The sequence below is a fragment of the Coregonus clupeaformis genome, chromosome 20, assembly GCF_020615455.1.
Source record: "Coregonus clupeaformis isolate EN_2021a chromosome 20, ASM2061545v1, whole genome shotgun sequence".
Lineage (NCBI taxonomy): Eukaryota > Metazoa > Chordata > Actinopteri > Salmoniformes > Salmonidae > Coregonus > Coregonus clupeaformis.
This window is the reverse complement of record NC_059211.1, coordinates 48,781,864-48,798,567: the sequence shown is the minus strand read 5'-3', so window position 1 is coordinate 48,798,567 and position 16,704 is coordinate 48,781,864. Positions and strand designations below refer to the sequence as shown.

General features: G+C 43.8%; 1 protein-coding gene across 4 annotated transcripts in view; it reads right to left on the bottom strand.

The window, feature by feature from the left end:
* The window catches only part of LOC121533578 (tight junction protein ZO-3), a 30,037-nt gene that overhangs the window by 10,201 nt on the left and 3,132 nt on the right, over positions 1-16,704 (bottom strand). The window contains exons 1-15 of one of the 4 annotated variants that reach the window (XM_041839645.2): positions 15,305-15,612; positions 9,683-9,739; positions 9,122-9,246; positions 8,835-8,937; positions 8,466-8,754; positions 8,209-8,312; positions 7,814-8,003; positions 7,464-7,545; positions 7,213-7,313; positions 7,017-7,098; positions 6,812-6,924; positions 6,490-6,687; positions 6,278-6,362; positions 3,876-3,961; positions 3,649-3,751 (exon numbers count right to left, since the gene is read on the bottom strand). In XM_041839645.2, coding sequence (XP_041695579.2) covers positions 3,649-3,751; positions 3,876-3,961; positions 6,278-6,362; positions 6,490-6,687; positions 6,812-6,924; positions 7,017-7,098; positions 7,213-7,313; positions 7,464-7,545; positions 7,814-8,003; positions 8,209-8,312; positions 8,466-8,754; positions 8,835-8,937; positions 9,122-9,246; positions 9,683-9,739; positions 15,305-15,355 — 1,769 coding nt within the window. In that variant the 5' untranslated portion in view covers positions 15,356-15,612. Of the gene's footprint in view, positions 1-3,648; positions 3,752-3,875; positions 3,962-6,277; positions 6,363-6,489; positions 6,688-6,811; positions 6,925-7,016; positions 7,099-7,212; positions 7,314-7,463; positions 7,546-7,813; positions 8,004-8,208; positions 8,313-8,465; positions 8,755-8,834; positions 8,938-9,121; positions 9,247-9,682; positions 9,740-9,883; positions 9,994-12,636; positions 13,176-15,304; positions 15,613-16,704 lie in introns of those variants that run through there. The other 3 variants (XM_041839646.2, XM_041839648.2, XM_041839647.2) reach the window with 3 other exon arrangements.

The window sequence follows — 16,704 nt, the reverse complement described above, 5'->3', positions numbered from 1 at the left end:
TTCATAAAAAATCCTACAATGTGATTTTCTGGATTTTTTTTCCTCAATTTGTCTGTCATAGTTGACGTGTACCTATGATGAAAATTACAGGCCTCTCTCATCTTTTTAAGTGGGAGAACTTGCACAATTGGTGGCTGACTAAATACATTTTTCCCCCACTGTACTTCTAAAAATCCACCTTTCCAGAAATACGTCTCTCACTGTTTCCGCTTGCTACAGACCCCCCCTCAGCCCCCAGTTGTGCCCTGGATACCATATGTGAATTGCTTGCCCCCATCTATCCTCAGAGTTCGTACTGCTTGTTGACCTAAACTGGGATATGCTTAACACCCCGGCCATCCTACAATCTAAACTAGATGCCCTCAATCTCACACAAATTATCAAGGAACCTACCAGGTACAACCCTAAATCCGTAAACATGGGCACCCTCATAGATATCATCCTGACTAATTACCCTCTAAATACACCTCCGCTGTCTTCAACCAGGATCTCAGCGATCACTGCCTCATTGCCTGCGTCCGTAATGGGTCCGCGGTAAAACGACCACCCCTCATCACTGTCAAACGCTCCCTTCAGCGAGCAGGCCTTTCTAATTGACCTGGCCCGGGTATCCTGGATGGATATTGACCTCATTCCGTCAGTAGAGGATGCCTGGATGTTCTTTAAAAGTGCTTTCCCCATTCCAAAAATGCAGAACTAAGAACAGATATAGCGCCTGCTTCACCCCAGACTTGACTGCCCTTGACCAGCACAAAAACATCCTGTGGCGTACTGCATTAGCATCGAACAGCCCCCGCGATATGCAACTTTTCAGGGAAGTCAGGAACCAATATACACAATCAGTTAGGAAAGAAAAGGCTAGCTTTTTCAAACAGAAATTTGCATCCTGTAGCACTAACTCCAAAAGTTTTGGGACACTGTAAAGTCCATGGAGAATAAGACCACCTCCTCCCAGCTACCCACTGCACTGAGGCTAGGAAACACTGTCACCACCGATAAATCTACGATAATCGAGAATTTCAATAAGCACTTTGCTACGGCTGGCCATGCTTTCCACCTGGCTACCCCTACCATGACCACCAGCTCTGCACCCTCCACTGCAACTTGCCCATGCCCCCTTCACCCAAATTCAGATAGCTGATGTCCTGAAAGAGCTGCAAAATCTGGACCCCTACAAATCAGCTGAGCTAGACAATCTGGACCCTTTCTTTCTAAAATTAGCCGCCGAATTTGTCGTAACCCCTATTACTAGGCTGTTCAACCTCTCTTTCGTATCGTCTGAGATCCCCAGAGATTGGAAAGCTGCCGCGGTCATCCCCCTCTTCAAAGGGGGTGACACTCTAGATCCAAACTGTTACAGACCTATATCCATCCTGCCCTTCGAAAGTATTTGAAAGCCAAGTTAACAAACAGATCACCGACCATTTCGAATCCCACCGTACCTTCTCCGCTATGCAATCTGGTTTCCGAGCTGGTCATGGGTGCACCTCAGCCACGCTCAAGGTCCTAAACGATATAATAACCGCAATCGATAAAAGACAGTAATGTGCAGCCGTCTTTATTGACCTGGCCAAGGCTTTTGACTCTGACAATCACCACATTCTCATTGGCAGACTAAATAGCCTTGGTTTCTCAAATGACTGCCTCGCCTGGTTCACCAACTACTTCTCAGATAGAGTTCAATGTGTCAAATCGGAGGGCCTGTTGTCTGGACCTCTGGCAGTCTCTATGGGGGTACCACAGGGTTCAATTCTCGGGACGACTCTATTCTCTGTGTATATCAATGATGTCGCTCTTGCTGCTGGTGACTCCCAGATCCACCTCTATGCAGACGACACCATTTGTATACATCTGGCCCTTCATTGGACACTGTGTTAACAAACCTCCAAATGAGCTTCAATGCCATACAACACACCTTCCGTGGCCTCCAACTGCTCTTAAACGCTAGTAAAACTAAATGCATGCTCTTCAATCGAACGCTGCTTGCACCCGCCCGCCCGACTAGAATCACTACTTTAGGCGGGTCTGACTTAGAATATGTGGACAACTACAAATACCTAGGTGTCTGGTTAGACCGTAAACTCTCCTTCCAGACTCACATTAAGCATCTCCAATCCAAAGTTAAATCTAGAATCGGCTTCCTATTTCGCAACAAAGCCTCCTTCACTCATGCTGCTAAACATGCCCTCGTAAAACTAACTATCCTACCGATCCTTGACTTTGGCGATGTCATTTACAAAATAGCTTCCAACTCTCTACTCAGCAAATTGGATGTAGTCTATCACAGTGCCATCCGTTTTGTCACCAAAGCCCCATATACTACCCACCATTGTGACCTGTACGCTCTCGTTGGCTGGCCATCACTACATATTCGTTGCCAAACCCACTAGCTCCAGGTCATCTATAAATCTCTTCTAGGCAAATCCCCGCCTTATCTTAGCTCATTGGTCACCATAGCAACACCCACCCGTAGTATGCGTTCCAGCAGGTATATCTCACTGGTCATCCCCAAAGCCAACACCTCCTTTGGCCGCCATTCCTTCCAGTTCTCTGCTGCAAATGACTGGAACGAACTGCAAAAATATCTGAAGCTGCAGACACTTATCTCCCTCACTATCTTTAAGCATCAGTTGTCAGAGCAGCTTACCGATCACTACACCTGTATACAGCCCATCTGTAATTAGCCCACCCAACTACCTCATCCCCATATTGTTATTTACATTGTTATTTATTTTGCTCATTTGCACCCCAATATCTCTATTTGCACATCATCTTCTGCACATCTATCACTCCAGTGTTAATACTAAATTGTAATTATTTTGCACTATGGCCTATTTATTGCCTTACCTCCATAACTTACTACATTTGCACACACTGTATATAGATTTTCTATTGTGTTATTGACTGTACGTTTTGTTTATTCCATATGTAACTCTGTGTTTGTTGTTTTTAATCGCACTGCTTTGCTTTATCTTGGCCAGGTCGTTGTAAATGAGAACTTGTTCTCAACTGGCTTACCTGGTTAAATAAAGGTGGGGGGAAAAAGTAAAACCTGACTCAGTTACACCAGCTCTGTCAAGAGGAATGGGCCAAAATTCACCCAACTTATTGTGGGAAGCTTGTTGAAGGCTACCCAAAACGTTTGACCCAAGTTAAACAATTTAAAGTAAATGCTACCAAATACTAATTGAGTGTATGTAAACTTCTGACCCACTGGGAATGTATTGAAATAAATAAAAGCTTAAATAAAATCACTCTACAATTATTCTGACATTTCACATTCTTAAAATAAAGTGGTGATCCTAACTGACCTAAGACAGGGAATTTTTACTAGGAATTGTGAAAAACTGAGTTTAAATGTATTTGGCTAAGTTGTGTGTAAACTTCAACTGTATGTTAATGTGTCAGTGTTCAACCAGTTCCTTGTCCAAATAGACTAACCAGTCTAGCATCCTGGCTTCATCCTCAGAGCATCTTGTGCTCTGAAGCAGTCAGTTATTGAAACAGTTCTTAATCAACATGTATTTGTATCAATGTCTGTAGCTTGCCATTTTGCACTCAACTAAGTTTACGAATCGCAGTATTATATTGGTCAGTCTCATCACATTGTCCTGTTAAAGGGGTGGTGTGTTTGTCTGTCAGCCTTACCTGTAACTGTTCTTGGATCTCCGGGAACTGGAGCCGCCACTGTCTGCAGAGTCCCGTCGAGGTACGGATGCATAACTTGCCTCCGACTCTGATCCTGAGCGCCCTGGGGACATGGCCAGACACACACACAAATAGGTAAACACAAACAAATCACAAACATACCAAACATGAGCAATAATATAGGCATAAGTTACACATAAGTAATTGTCAATATGCACACAGTGCACCTTTAGCAGGGTTGCTCATTGTGACACTGGGGGCCTTCCACTTGGGGGGCTCCACTTGGGGCACCACAGCTACCAAGGGAGTGGCTCTGGAATAGAAGAGGGAAGTTGGGAGTGAGGGAGGAGGAAGACAATATAACTCAGTTACAGTTGAAGTCGGAAGTTTACAAACATTTAGGTTGGAGTCATTAAAACTTGTTTTTCAACCACTCCACAAATTTCTTGTTAACAAACTATAGTTTTGGCAAGTCGGTTAGGACATCTACTTTGTGCATGACACAAGTAATTGTTCCAACAATTGTTTACAGACAGATTATTTCACTTAATCACAATTCCAGTGGGTCAGAAGTTGACGGTGCCTTTAAACAGCTTGGAAAATTACAGAAGATGATGTCATGGCTTTAGAAGCTTCAGATAGGCTAATTGACATCACTTGAGTCAATTGGAGGGGTGCCTGTGGATGTATTTCAAGACCTACCTTCAAACTCAGTGCCTATTTTCTTGACATCATGGGAAAATCAAAAGAAATCAGCCAAGACCTCAGAAAAAAAATGGTAGACCTCCACAAGTCTGGTTCATCCTTGGGAGCAATTTCCAAACGCCTGAAGGTACCGCGTTCATCTGTACAAACAATAGTACGCAAGTATAAACACCATGGGACCACGCAACCATCATACCGCTCAGGAAGGAGACGCGTTCTGTCTCATAGAAATGAACGTACTTTGGTGCGAAAAGTGCAAATCAATCCCAGAACAACAGCAAAGGACCTTGTGAAGATGCTGGAGGAAACAGGTACAAAAGTATCTATAGCCACAGTAAAACGAGTCCTATATCGACAAAACCTGAAAGGCCGCTCAGCAAGGAGGAAGCCACTGCTCCAAAACTACCATAACAAAAGCCAGACTACGGTTTGCAACTGCACATGGGGACAAATATCGTACTTTTTGGAGAAATGTCCTCTGGTCTGATGAAACAAAAATATAACTGTTTGGCCATAATGACCATCGTCATGTTTGGAGGAAAAAGGGGGTTGCTTGCAAGCCGAACAACATCATCCCAACCGTGAAGTTGTGGCAGCATCATGCTGTGGGGGTGCTTTGCTGCAGGAGGGACTGGTGCACTTCACAAAATAGATGGCATTACGAGGAAGGAAAATTATGTGGATATATTGAAGCAACATCTCAAGACATCAGTCAGGAAGTTAAAGCTTGGTCGCAAATGGGGCTTCCAAACGGACAATGACCCCAAGCATACTTCCAAAGTTGTGGCAAAATGGCTTAAGGACAACAAAGTCAAGGTATTGGAGTGGCCATCACAAAGCCCTGACCTCAATCCTATAGAAAATGTGTGGGCAGAACTGAAAATGCGTGTGCGAGCAAGGAGGCCTACAAACCTGACTCAGTTACACCAGCTCTGTCAGGAGGAATGGGCCAAAATTCACCCAACTTATTGTGGGAAGCTTGTGGAAGGCTACCCAAAGCGTTTGACCCAAGTTAAACAATTTAAAGGCAATGCTACCAAATACTAATTGAGTGTATGTAAACTTCTGACCCACTGGGAATGTATTGAAATAAATAAATAAATAAATAAATAAAAGCTGAAATAAATCATTCTCTCTACTATTATTCTGACATTTCACATTCTTAAAATAAATTGGTGATCCTAACTGACCTAAAACAGGGGATTTTTACTAGGATTAAATGTCAGGAATTGTGAAAAACTGAGTTTAAATGTATTTGGCTAAGGTGTATGCAAACTTCCGACTTCAACTGTACGTGTGGAGAGGGGGACCCGTGGCTAAAAATAGATAATGATGAGAAGACTAATATATTCACCTCAGGACTTCTGGGGGAGCTGTCTCACATAGCAAGAACCTACTGGCTGATCACAGTGGGTGGTTAACAATTACAAGGATCATTGTGGCTTAAAATTTCAAAATGGCATTTGACTTATTATCAATGCCATGGATGCTAACCCTAACTCATCCATGCATAGTTCCAAATGCATTTGAGATCATTTTCGATTTAGACCAATATAATGCTCATTCATTATCAGGCATTCTATGTTTTTTTATCATGCTGCTGATTGCTTTGTAAGGGCCAGATTCAGCCACATATACAGTAGAGGGATGTGCTCAGTGGAAGTCGCTTTTATTTTATTGGCAACAAAAAACTCACAGTTAGCACAAGTACATCATGAATTATGGGGGTACAACGCAATAGTCAATTTCGACTAACAGACCAAAAATTCAAGAATCATAAAAACGTCAATAATAGCACAATACAGAATGGCTAGCGGAAGATGGAGGTGGGTGGCATGCATCGGTTGCTCAGTGCCCCAGTCCGGGTGCTCCTGCTGGAGCTTGGGGGGTTGGATGGTAAGGGTGGGGTGGGCCTAATCAGTACCTGTATCTTCTCCGGGAGTCCTGGCTGTGGGGGGTGCCCTGTCTTTGGGGGGGCCCGGAGCTGCCATCCGACTCAGTCTCAGAGTCTGGGGAGAGAGCAGGGGTAATGCTCCAATTATGTGGCCCTTTCTACCTCCTTTGAATGCACTTACAATGTTCTGTCAAGATGTTCCTGTTGTGGAAGTTGAGGTAAGGGGTGTAGTGGGTACTGACCTGAAGGTGGGGCTTTGACAGGAGAGGAGGCCCGTCGGGGGGGATCCTGACGAATGGTGATGGGGGAGGCGCTCAGTGTCCTAGGGTGGGGCAGGTCAGGGAGCACTCTGTATCTGGAGTGGTCCTCTGTGACTCGGGACCTCTCTCCTCTTCTGGGGGGTGGGGAGGCACTGCGGTCCGAGTCGGACTCTGACACCACTGCACAGAGAGAGAAACAGGGAAGGAGAGAGACAGAACATGTTATTATCTTCATTATCATGATCCACTCATCGAGAATGTGTCATTTGATGAGATTTCCCTATAGCCTATGTTGTGTGTTTACCTTTACGCGTTCGCAAGGCGGAGGAGGAGGGACGGGAAGGACGTGGGGCGGCCCAGTCGAGGGCGGCAGGTGAGGCTTTGGGGTTGGGGAGGATGGACATCCCTGAAAGAGTTCTACAGCAAGAGAGAAACACACCTCAATGAAACACACAAACACAGATAACAAAATATCAAAACAACAGTGTCTGGTTTGAGGTTGAATCCACCTGTATTTGTCAGCTATGTCTGGGCTGTCCTTCCTGACAAGAGGGGGTGAGGCACTGCGGTCAGACTCTGACTCCGAGGGGGCTGGAGAGAAACAACACACAGTTCAAGCCAAGCACGACAGGGTACAGATTACACACGAGTGGGATGGGCCAATGTTTATGAAGGAGTTGAGAGACCCTTGTTCTCTGGACTGACCTCGGCGAGAGGGGTAGGCTTTAGCAGCAGGCCGGGACTGTGTCGACCGCACCGGGGACTGGTCACGAGACTTCGCTACTAGAGGAGGCGGCTCAGCTCTTCTGCAACAGGACAGAGAAAGTCTCGTCATACATAGGTAAAAAGGAGACTTGTCACTTAAGAAAATGTTGGATCAAGTACAGACATCTAAATAAGAAGGTAGAAGAAGTAGATCAGAATAGGTGAAATGAACATGTTTCAGGTGAGGTTACCTGCGTGAGCGTCGTTCTCTAGTGGCAGAGCGTGACACTCTGTTTCTAGGAGTGGGGATGTCTGTATCCAGGTCTGAAATATCTGAGGAGATCAGAGGAAAGCAATTAAAACACTGAGGAATCACATACTGGACCAGCTGGATCAACTTTTACTTTGCTTTTCAGGAGCTGCTTCTGACACTACATTCACAACTCTCATCAACCACTTTTCTCCTTCCCCCTCTTGTTTTCCCTTCTTTCCACCCTCCTCCCTCCAGTCCTGAGGTGCTGTGCTGATGCTACATTCTCTCACTCATACACTACTGTCACTACTGTCTTTCCCCCTCTCCCTCGCTCCCTCCCTATCTCACCTTCCATTTCAGAGCTGCTGTTGCTGCGGCGGTCCTCCTCGCTGTTGGGGGCGCTGTCATCCACCTCGGGGATGCTGACCAGGAACTTGCGGTCGTCTCTCAGGACCATCATGGTCAGCTTGCCCCGGGACTTCTCCACCAGGTGCTTGGTCTCCAGCAGGGACAGGTTCTCTGTTGTCATCCCATTGATCTGGAAATGAAGTAGAAAAACTTCAAAGTTCACAGAATGCAGAAATCTTCCTTTGGCTTAATACAATGACATTGACGAAAACAGACGTCATTAAAACACCAAGAACATTTGTCATCAAGAGTATTTTGGTTTATGGTCCCAGTATAGAATCATATCTATGTACAAAGCAAAGATGCAATGTTTTGTGATTAAATATCATATTGACCTTGAGAATGAGGTCTCCCTCCTGCAGAGTGCCCTCCTTGGCAGCCAGACCCGTCTCAGTCATGTGTTTGATGAAGATCTGGCTTCCCAACTTCAGTCCATACTCTGGAATGGGAAGAGAAAGTTAACATGAAATTGTTGTAACGGAGGCCTTGAATTCACTTGTCTATACAATCATGTCCAATCTGTGATTACGTTTTGAAACCTTTTGCTACAGCGTGGCCTAATGAACACGACCCAGATGTTGTTCATCCTTACCATCTGTGAGTTTCTTCTTCAGCAGGGTGGTTTTGATTGGCTTGTCTGGGAAGTCCTGGTGTGGCAGCCGTTTGTACCCCGACATGAGTGGCAGGGCGTGAGCGGTCCCGTTGCGATCGGGGGTAGTGCTACGGGCGCTGTAGCGGTCAGCGTTGCGGGCCTGGTCAGAGCCATCAGAGTAGCGTCGGGTCCTTCGTGGGGGGTCTTGGTCCAGCAGGTTGGAGTGAGAGGCGGCACGCGACGGTCTGGTGCTGGCTGGGAGCTGGATCTTACGAGGACGCTTCACTGTCTGAGAGAGAGAGAGAGACGGTTAAAAAAATGTATTACCTTTATTTATTTTTTAACAGTACAGTACATAAGGCTACTCACTACGTTGGCTGTTTTGCCAGATGACTTGAGGTTCTGAATGGTGAAGGTAGAGTAGACATTCTCCATGGACACTCCATTGACCATGACGATCTGATCTCTGACGCTGTTGGAGAGGTAAAACAAGGTAATCAAGCACTCCTAAGAATCAAAGACATGCAATGTTAAGTTTGTATGTGTTTGGTTGTGTGTGTGTGTGTGTGTGTGTGAGTTTACTGTATATACCCTCAAGTAAAACCCTTAGAGGCATGTGCTGTATGCCTGAAGGGTGTAGGGTGTTGGCGACTTACAACAGCCGTCCCATAGCGGGTCCGTTCCGCACCACATCTGAAACTATCACGGCTGTGCCCCCCGAGTCTGGGTTCGGCTTGTCTCTTCCCCCTGATATCGCAAAGCCAAACCCAATCTTGGAATCCTGCCATAGCAAGAGAGAGAGGGTGATAGGCGAGAAAGAGGGAGAGAGAGAGAGAGAGAGAAAAGTGAAAGAGAAAGAGCAGGTGAGGGAGAGATGGAAAAAGCAAGAGAAAAGGAGAGGGTGATAAAGAACAAGCGACGTAGGAAAGAGTGTGAGATAGGGAGAGAGAGCACATTCCATCAGCACTGAAGTGTGTCACCTGACCTGTACCAAGAGTTACAGGGAGTAGGGCTTGCCTTTGTTACTCTACATTTCCGCAGTTAGCCACTGAAATGGATAGTTTTGAAGTCCATTCCAATTGAAACGGTTCAGTATTTCTATCTGTACACCTTGAGTATGTCAAGTACTGTCTGTAACTACATTCTGTTGTGTTTTAGGTTCACATCAAAGTATATCATCAAATGCTGACAGACAAAACAACAAGAGAGACACTTACTTTGCTTAGTGTTATAGTATGCTGCTCCCATATCGTTAATTCCTCCATCTCTGGTTTCTGAAAAACAACAACGAACCTATTACAACATGTAAAACCAATCGCAAAGCACAGACCTTCTCCATTTACCATCAACAAACCATAACATGAATAAACCAGAGCAACTTAACCACAACAGAAGCAGCAGTTGTTTCATGTCCTTACATTGAGAGTTGGCAAGCCCCACAGTGTTGTTTGTGAGACTGAGGAGAGGAGTCGAAATGAGTCAACTGCAGCATGCTCTCACCTGTCTCATTCCATTCCTCTGACAGGTATGGGCGAGGGGCCACAGAGGGAGAGACGGGGGAGGGGCTACCAGAGGAGAGACGCAGCAGGCCGCCCCTTGCTGTGACATACGACACCAGGGTATTGTTCAATGGGGTGCAACGTTACAGAACACTGCAGGTAGAAACGCAATGTATAGCACTGACTAGATTACTTGTTCTCCATGGTTCTCTAGTCATGTGGAATAGAGAATTATGTCTGTGCTACACAATGTATTGCGTGCCTCATCCAATTGAACACGCCTCCAGATACAAACAGTCACGAACCGACGACAGTGCCACACTAACATACTGAACACATTCCACATACCATCTCATTTAAAAACTAAACAACATTGCAGGTCATATATCCGTTAGTATCCTACTCCTACTACAGTACTAATTGCCTAAACTGGTCCAGCAAAATGGACTACCCTAAAGGACAAGAGAAGCATTGTAGAGATGTGTGAAACCATGCCACACACACACACACACACACACACACACCAGATAGTTTATTCAAATGAATGTATTGGGACAAAGTAGGTTGTAAATTTAGTGTACACTACTGCAGAATACACATTTACAGCATCAAAAATTAAATGTCAACAGAAGACGACATTTACAACCAGTTCAGAAATTCTGTGTATGCTTGACCATCTGTCTGACTCAATAATATATATATATATAGTGAATTTTCCTAATACTCTACATAGGTTTAATTACACAAACAGACATTGTTGCATTGAGATGATAACGGAATTATGCTGAGACTGATTTTTCACTTTAAAATGTATGCCAAACAAAAACCATTGATTTCAAAGTCTAAGAAACCACACAACTCTGTGCACAATGACTACTTTGAACAATTTATACAGTAAATCAATTACAAAAACATTTACTGGAAATATTGTGCAGATGCCAAGTTTGGTAACAGAATTATGGTAAAATCTCACTCAGTTTACTAAAATGTGTATTTGCACAGTTCTTCCTGTAAATGTGCTTTTGTAAAATGTTCTGTGGAAATTGTTAAAAGTAGTCCTTGTGCATAGAGTTTTATAGTTTGTTAAACTTTGAAATCAATAGTTTTTGTTAGGTATACATTTTAAAGTGAAAAATCTGAGTCTCTGCGTAATTCCGTTAACATGGAATTGCCCTTGTGTTAACTGTCCTACAGGGTCAGGACAAACACACAGGTCAGTGAAGGGTCAACAACATGAGACTGACAGGGTCAGGTAGCCACTGAGGCGGACAAGCATCCTCAATAAATCACTAGCATTTTACCAATGGTTGAGTAGCAGGTGGAATATCTGCTATAGGTGGAATGTTTATGATAAAGAATTGGGGTAAGGGTTAACATTTAACCTAGTGTTATTTCTTACAACAGTCTAATTAACGTTAGACTGAAGGACTAGATATCAGCAGTTTCACAGCTCTTCAACTGTTCGATCACCTCATGATAAGCAACGACTCCATCTTAGAAGCTCCTGGTCAAGACACAACGTCAATGAAATTACATGTTGGTTTATCTCTAAAAATGACACTATAGCAATATAGTTTTGATCATTTTGATCATGGGTTAAGTATATTATTGTAATAGAGATAAATTAATAAAGAGGATATAGTTGACATGCATCCTCCGGGGGATACCTTTCATCTGCGTTGAGAGGTCGAGGGGACTGCCAGTATGCAAATATCATTGACGCTATCATTGTACTGTCTAGTCAGGGACACTATTCCTGAAAACATGTCTGTCTCTATGACTACATCATTAACAAAGAAGGGTAGTGAACAAGCATTCATTAGTGTATTTTGCTTTGGATTCTGACAATCAACAATCTTGGCTTTGGTTGCTGAAACTCACTTGAGCCCAAAATAATATTAATAGGTTACATGATGCAGTCATTATCAAGAACTCTACACATAATTGCCCAACTTCCTGCATAATCCCACTTGACAATTACTACAGTATATGTATACTTTAACAGCCAAAAGGTCACCAGCACAGGAGAACACTTTGTGTAACAGAATTGGAAAGGGCAGACCCAGTTAATGCCACCCTATAACCAGTGTGCTGGCCTTGAAGAATCAACCAAGCCTTTCCCTGACCACCAAGTGTATTCATCCCCTACCTGGCTATTCCAGGGGAGATGCTCTATGTTAGAAATAACCCTTACCTACTGACCCTCAGCGAGGCCAATAACAACCAGATGCCTCCGGTTTTCAGGGGAAATGGAAAGAGAGCCTGTGATGCAACTTCTGCTTTTGTACATCACAAGGTGACACTCCATCTTAACTCCTCCTTCACATTTACTGGACTGGTTGAACAGTGCAGAAGAGAACCTCCCGACAGTTTTTTTTCTCTCGTCAGGACCAGAAAGAGGCGTTTATTTTACGCCTGCTACATTACGTTATTACCTACTAGGCTGATGATATTAAGGGAGGCTAGCCAGCCATAACAAGGTTAACTCTATCAGACATAGGAAGTAGATAGAGAAATGATTAGCTTGGAGAGTGAAAGTAAAAAGGTAACACAATAAAGCCTACATGACAAGATCAAAAGCCACACTTTCTTAAAAAGGAAGCAACACAATCCTCAGGTACTTTCCTGCCTTTCATAAAATACAATAAAAGCTGTTTGTCTTTTTTACTCACCACTTCTTCTCTGAACCTCACTTCCATTCCCCACTGGGAGTTGAGCCTAGCAACACACACCTGTGGGTTCCTCTCCTCTACTCCACTCAAAAACACCTTCGTTTTTATTCCATGTCATAATCCATGTTGGGGGCCAAGAAATTAAAGACCCTGTGCTTCAAATCAAATACATTTGGATTATCAATAGTTAATGGGTCCTGACCACTATAGCTTTGTGGGTGAAAAACACCTTGCAGAAACAAACCCCACCTGGATCAATAAGAGGCTCCTCCCCTCTGCCTCTCCCAGCACTTTCTATTCCCCTTTGTTGCCAGGGATTTAAGGCGGAACCAATTTTGCCAGTGTGAAACCCATATAGTCCCAGGTGGAAAAGATGAAACACCTTAAGAGGTTTAGATGGAAAATATGAAGACAAATATTACAGTATGTGAGTCACTGTAGTCCAGTCATCAGATAAACAGTTGTGAAACTTAAACAAGACATAATAACAGACTCATTTAGAGACACATCATATTACTAAAGGGGAGTTACAACCAGGAAACTCACATTGCTTGATCATATCGGTACATACAGTTGAAGTCTGAAGTTTACATACACTTAGGTTGGAGTCATTAAAACTTGTTTTTCAACCACTCCACTAATTTCTTGTTAACAAACTATAGTTTTGGCAAGTCGGTTAGGACAACTACTTTGTGCATGACACAAGTAATTGTTCCAACAATTGTTTACAGACAGATTATTTCACTTATAATTCACTGTATCACAATTCCAGTGGGTCAGAAGTTTACATACACTAAGTTGACTGTGCCTTTAAACAGCTTGGGAAATTCCAGAAAATGATGTAATGGCTTTAGAAGCTTCTAATAGGCTCCTGAGTGGCGCAGTGGTCTAAGGCACTGCATCGCAGTGCTAACTGTGCCACTAGAGATCCTGGTTCGAATCCAGGCTCTGTCGCCGCCGGCCGCGACCGGGAGACTCATGGGCGGCGCACAATTGGCCCAGCGTCGTCCAGGGTAGGGGAGGGAATGGCCGGCAGGGATGTAGCTCAGTTGATAGAGCATGGCGTTTGCAACGCCAGGGTTGTGGGTTCGATTCCCACGGGGGGCCAGTATAAAAAAATATGTATTCACTAACTGTAAGTCGCTCTGGATAAGAGCGTCTGCTAAATGACTAAAATGTAAAAAAATGTAAATGTAATTGACTTCATTCGAGTCAATTGGAGGTGTACCTGTGGATGTATTTCAAGGCCTACCTTCAAACTCAGTGCCTCTTTGCTTGACATCATGGGAAAATCAAAAGAAATCAGCCAAGACCTCAGAAAAAACATTGTAGACCTCCACAAGTCTGGTTCATCCTTGGGAGCAATTTCCAAACGCCTGAAGGTACCAAGTTCATCTGTACAAACAATAGTAAGCAACTATAAACACCATGGGACCATGCAGCCATTATACCGCTCAGGAAGGAGACGCGTTCTGTCTCTTAGAGATGAACGTACTTTGGTGTGAAAAGCGCAAATCAATCCCAGAACAACAGCAAAGGACCTTGTGAAGATGCTGGAGGAAACAGGTACAAAAGTATCTATATCCACAGTAAAACGAGTCCTATATCGACATAACCTGAAAAGGCCGCTCAGCAAGGAAGAGGCCACTGCTCCAAAACCACCATAAAAAAGCAAGACTACGGTTTGCAACTGCACATGGGGACAAAGATCGTACTTTTTGGAGAAATGTCCTCTGTTCTGATGAAACAGAAATATAATTGTTTGGCCATAATGACCATTGTTTTGTTTAGAGGAAAAAGGGGGTTGCTTGCAAGCCGAAGAGGGGGTGGCAGCATCATGCTGTGGGGGTGCTTTGCTGCAGGAGGGACTGGTGCACTTCACAAAATTATGTGGATATATTGAAGCAAAATCTCAAGACATCAGTCAGGAAGTTAAAGCTTGGTCGCAAATGGGTCTTCCAAATGGACAATGACCCCAATCATACTTCCAAAGTTGTGGCAAAATGGCTTAAGGAACAAAGTCAAGGTATTGGAGTGGCCATCACAAAGCCCTGACCTCAATCCTATAGAAAATGTGTGGGCAGAACTGAAAAAGTGTGTGCGAGCAAGGAGGCCTACAAACCTGACTCAATTACCCCAGCTCTATCAGGAGGAATGGGCCAAAATTCACCCAACTTATTGTGGGAAGCTTGTGGAAGGCTACCCGAAACGTTTGACCCAAGTTAAACAATTTAAAGGAAATGCTACAAAATACTAATTGAGTGCATGTAAACTTCTGACCCACTTGGAATGTGATGAAAGAAATAAAAGCTGAAATAAATCATTCTCTCTACTATTATTCTGACATTTCACATTCTTAAAATAAAGTGGTGATCCTAACTGACCTAAGACAGGGAATTTTTACTAGGATTAAATGTCAGGAATTGTGAAAAACTGAGTTTAAATGTATTTGGCTAAGGTGTATGCAAACTTCCGACTTCAACTGTAAGCCTTTAAGCACTTCCCCACCCTAATGGTTAGATTACATGGTGGTGACACTGATGGTACACCACACTATAACCAGTCAAAAAGAGATTTAGCAATTTCACAGAGGATTTTAGCTACTCAAACAAGCTTTGAGTAGCAGATACAAGATACAAGGAAACCCCTGGCGAGAGAGACCACTTACCGGTGGTGTCACCGAATAACTGACCAGTTTCAGCGCCTGTTTCAGATTCATGACAAAACAGCAACGTCCTGTTTGGTTTCAACAACAACCGGCTGACAGAATATGACTGAGTCACCACTGGCCATCCAGCTGACACACTGGACCTGTACTAAGCACATGGTTGTCTGTCCCTGTGAGCTGTACACCTTATCTAAGCAAGCCACCGTCTGATACCCCCCAGTCCCCATACTGTCCAGATGACATGGTAGAGACAGAGGCACTCTCCAAATGACACCTAGCCTCTTCCTGTTTGCAAAAGCTATTTCATAATCATATATCCAATGTTGCTGATATAGGCCTATGCACTGAGGAAGGATATTCCCATTCTGGCCTGAGCTCAGTCAGGTACTACTTTCCCATGGAAGGTTATGGGGCTGGATTAGTCAAGCCTGGCACTATGGTTACCAGAGGGTATGAGTACACTGGGCTATTAATAATTGAAAGGGTATTTACTTCACCAAAGGCCCTGGCAAAGGTCTCTCTATATAGACCATGGTCACTGTGCTTTGTTATGAGGAAGTATGAGCGTTGAGTCTCTACATATTAAATATGTATGCATGTTAAGCACAGGAGTTTTCTGGCTGGCTTTTTAAAAATGTATTTCTGCCTATCTCCCCTATTTGCTTGGGAGGGGGAGTAAGGGGTTAAATAGAGATTTGTCATTTGAAGGCCTTCAGAGGTAAATTGCAGGACCAAGGAGGCATTCTCTGTATTGTGAGACTTGGGTAGTAATAAGTAAGTAGGAACAGAAGAGCTGCATAGCCTCACTGTTTTTACTCTGCTTACTGGAACTACTGGCCTTTGGACAGTCACAACACAGACCCTTACTGAATCATTAATAGACCCGAGGAAAATAGAGGTAGAGTTAAAAAAAAACACTTGAGTAGTATTCCTGAAGAGGCCTGTAAAAAAAGCAAACACCTCTTAAGAATAGGCGTGCTTCTACAGCAAGTAAACAATCACTCACACTCAGAGACTTCAGTCAGTAGGCCCCAGCTGCACTAGGTTAGCACGCAGGGGCAAATACATGTCATGTTCCTAGCAGAGCAAATATTGTACTTCTCAAGTTTACATCAACCTAACAAACTACGGTTGCTCTACTACTCGGAAACTTGCTTTCAGTGCAAGTGAGTGTTGCTGAGCTAGGCCTAATGTTTTACTACATTAGGCCTAGTTCCACCACAATGTATAGCCGGAATTCTTCACAGTACACTGCCCAAGCATGCCAAGAATCTTCATATATTTTGGAATGTGAAAGAAAACACTGATTGGGCCCCATTTATGAAGACTCATTGTAATTTCAGTGCACATTGCTCCTAAAACCACCTTAGATGAGCGGTTTGGTCAAGAGTTCAACACAA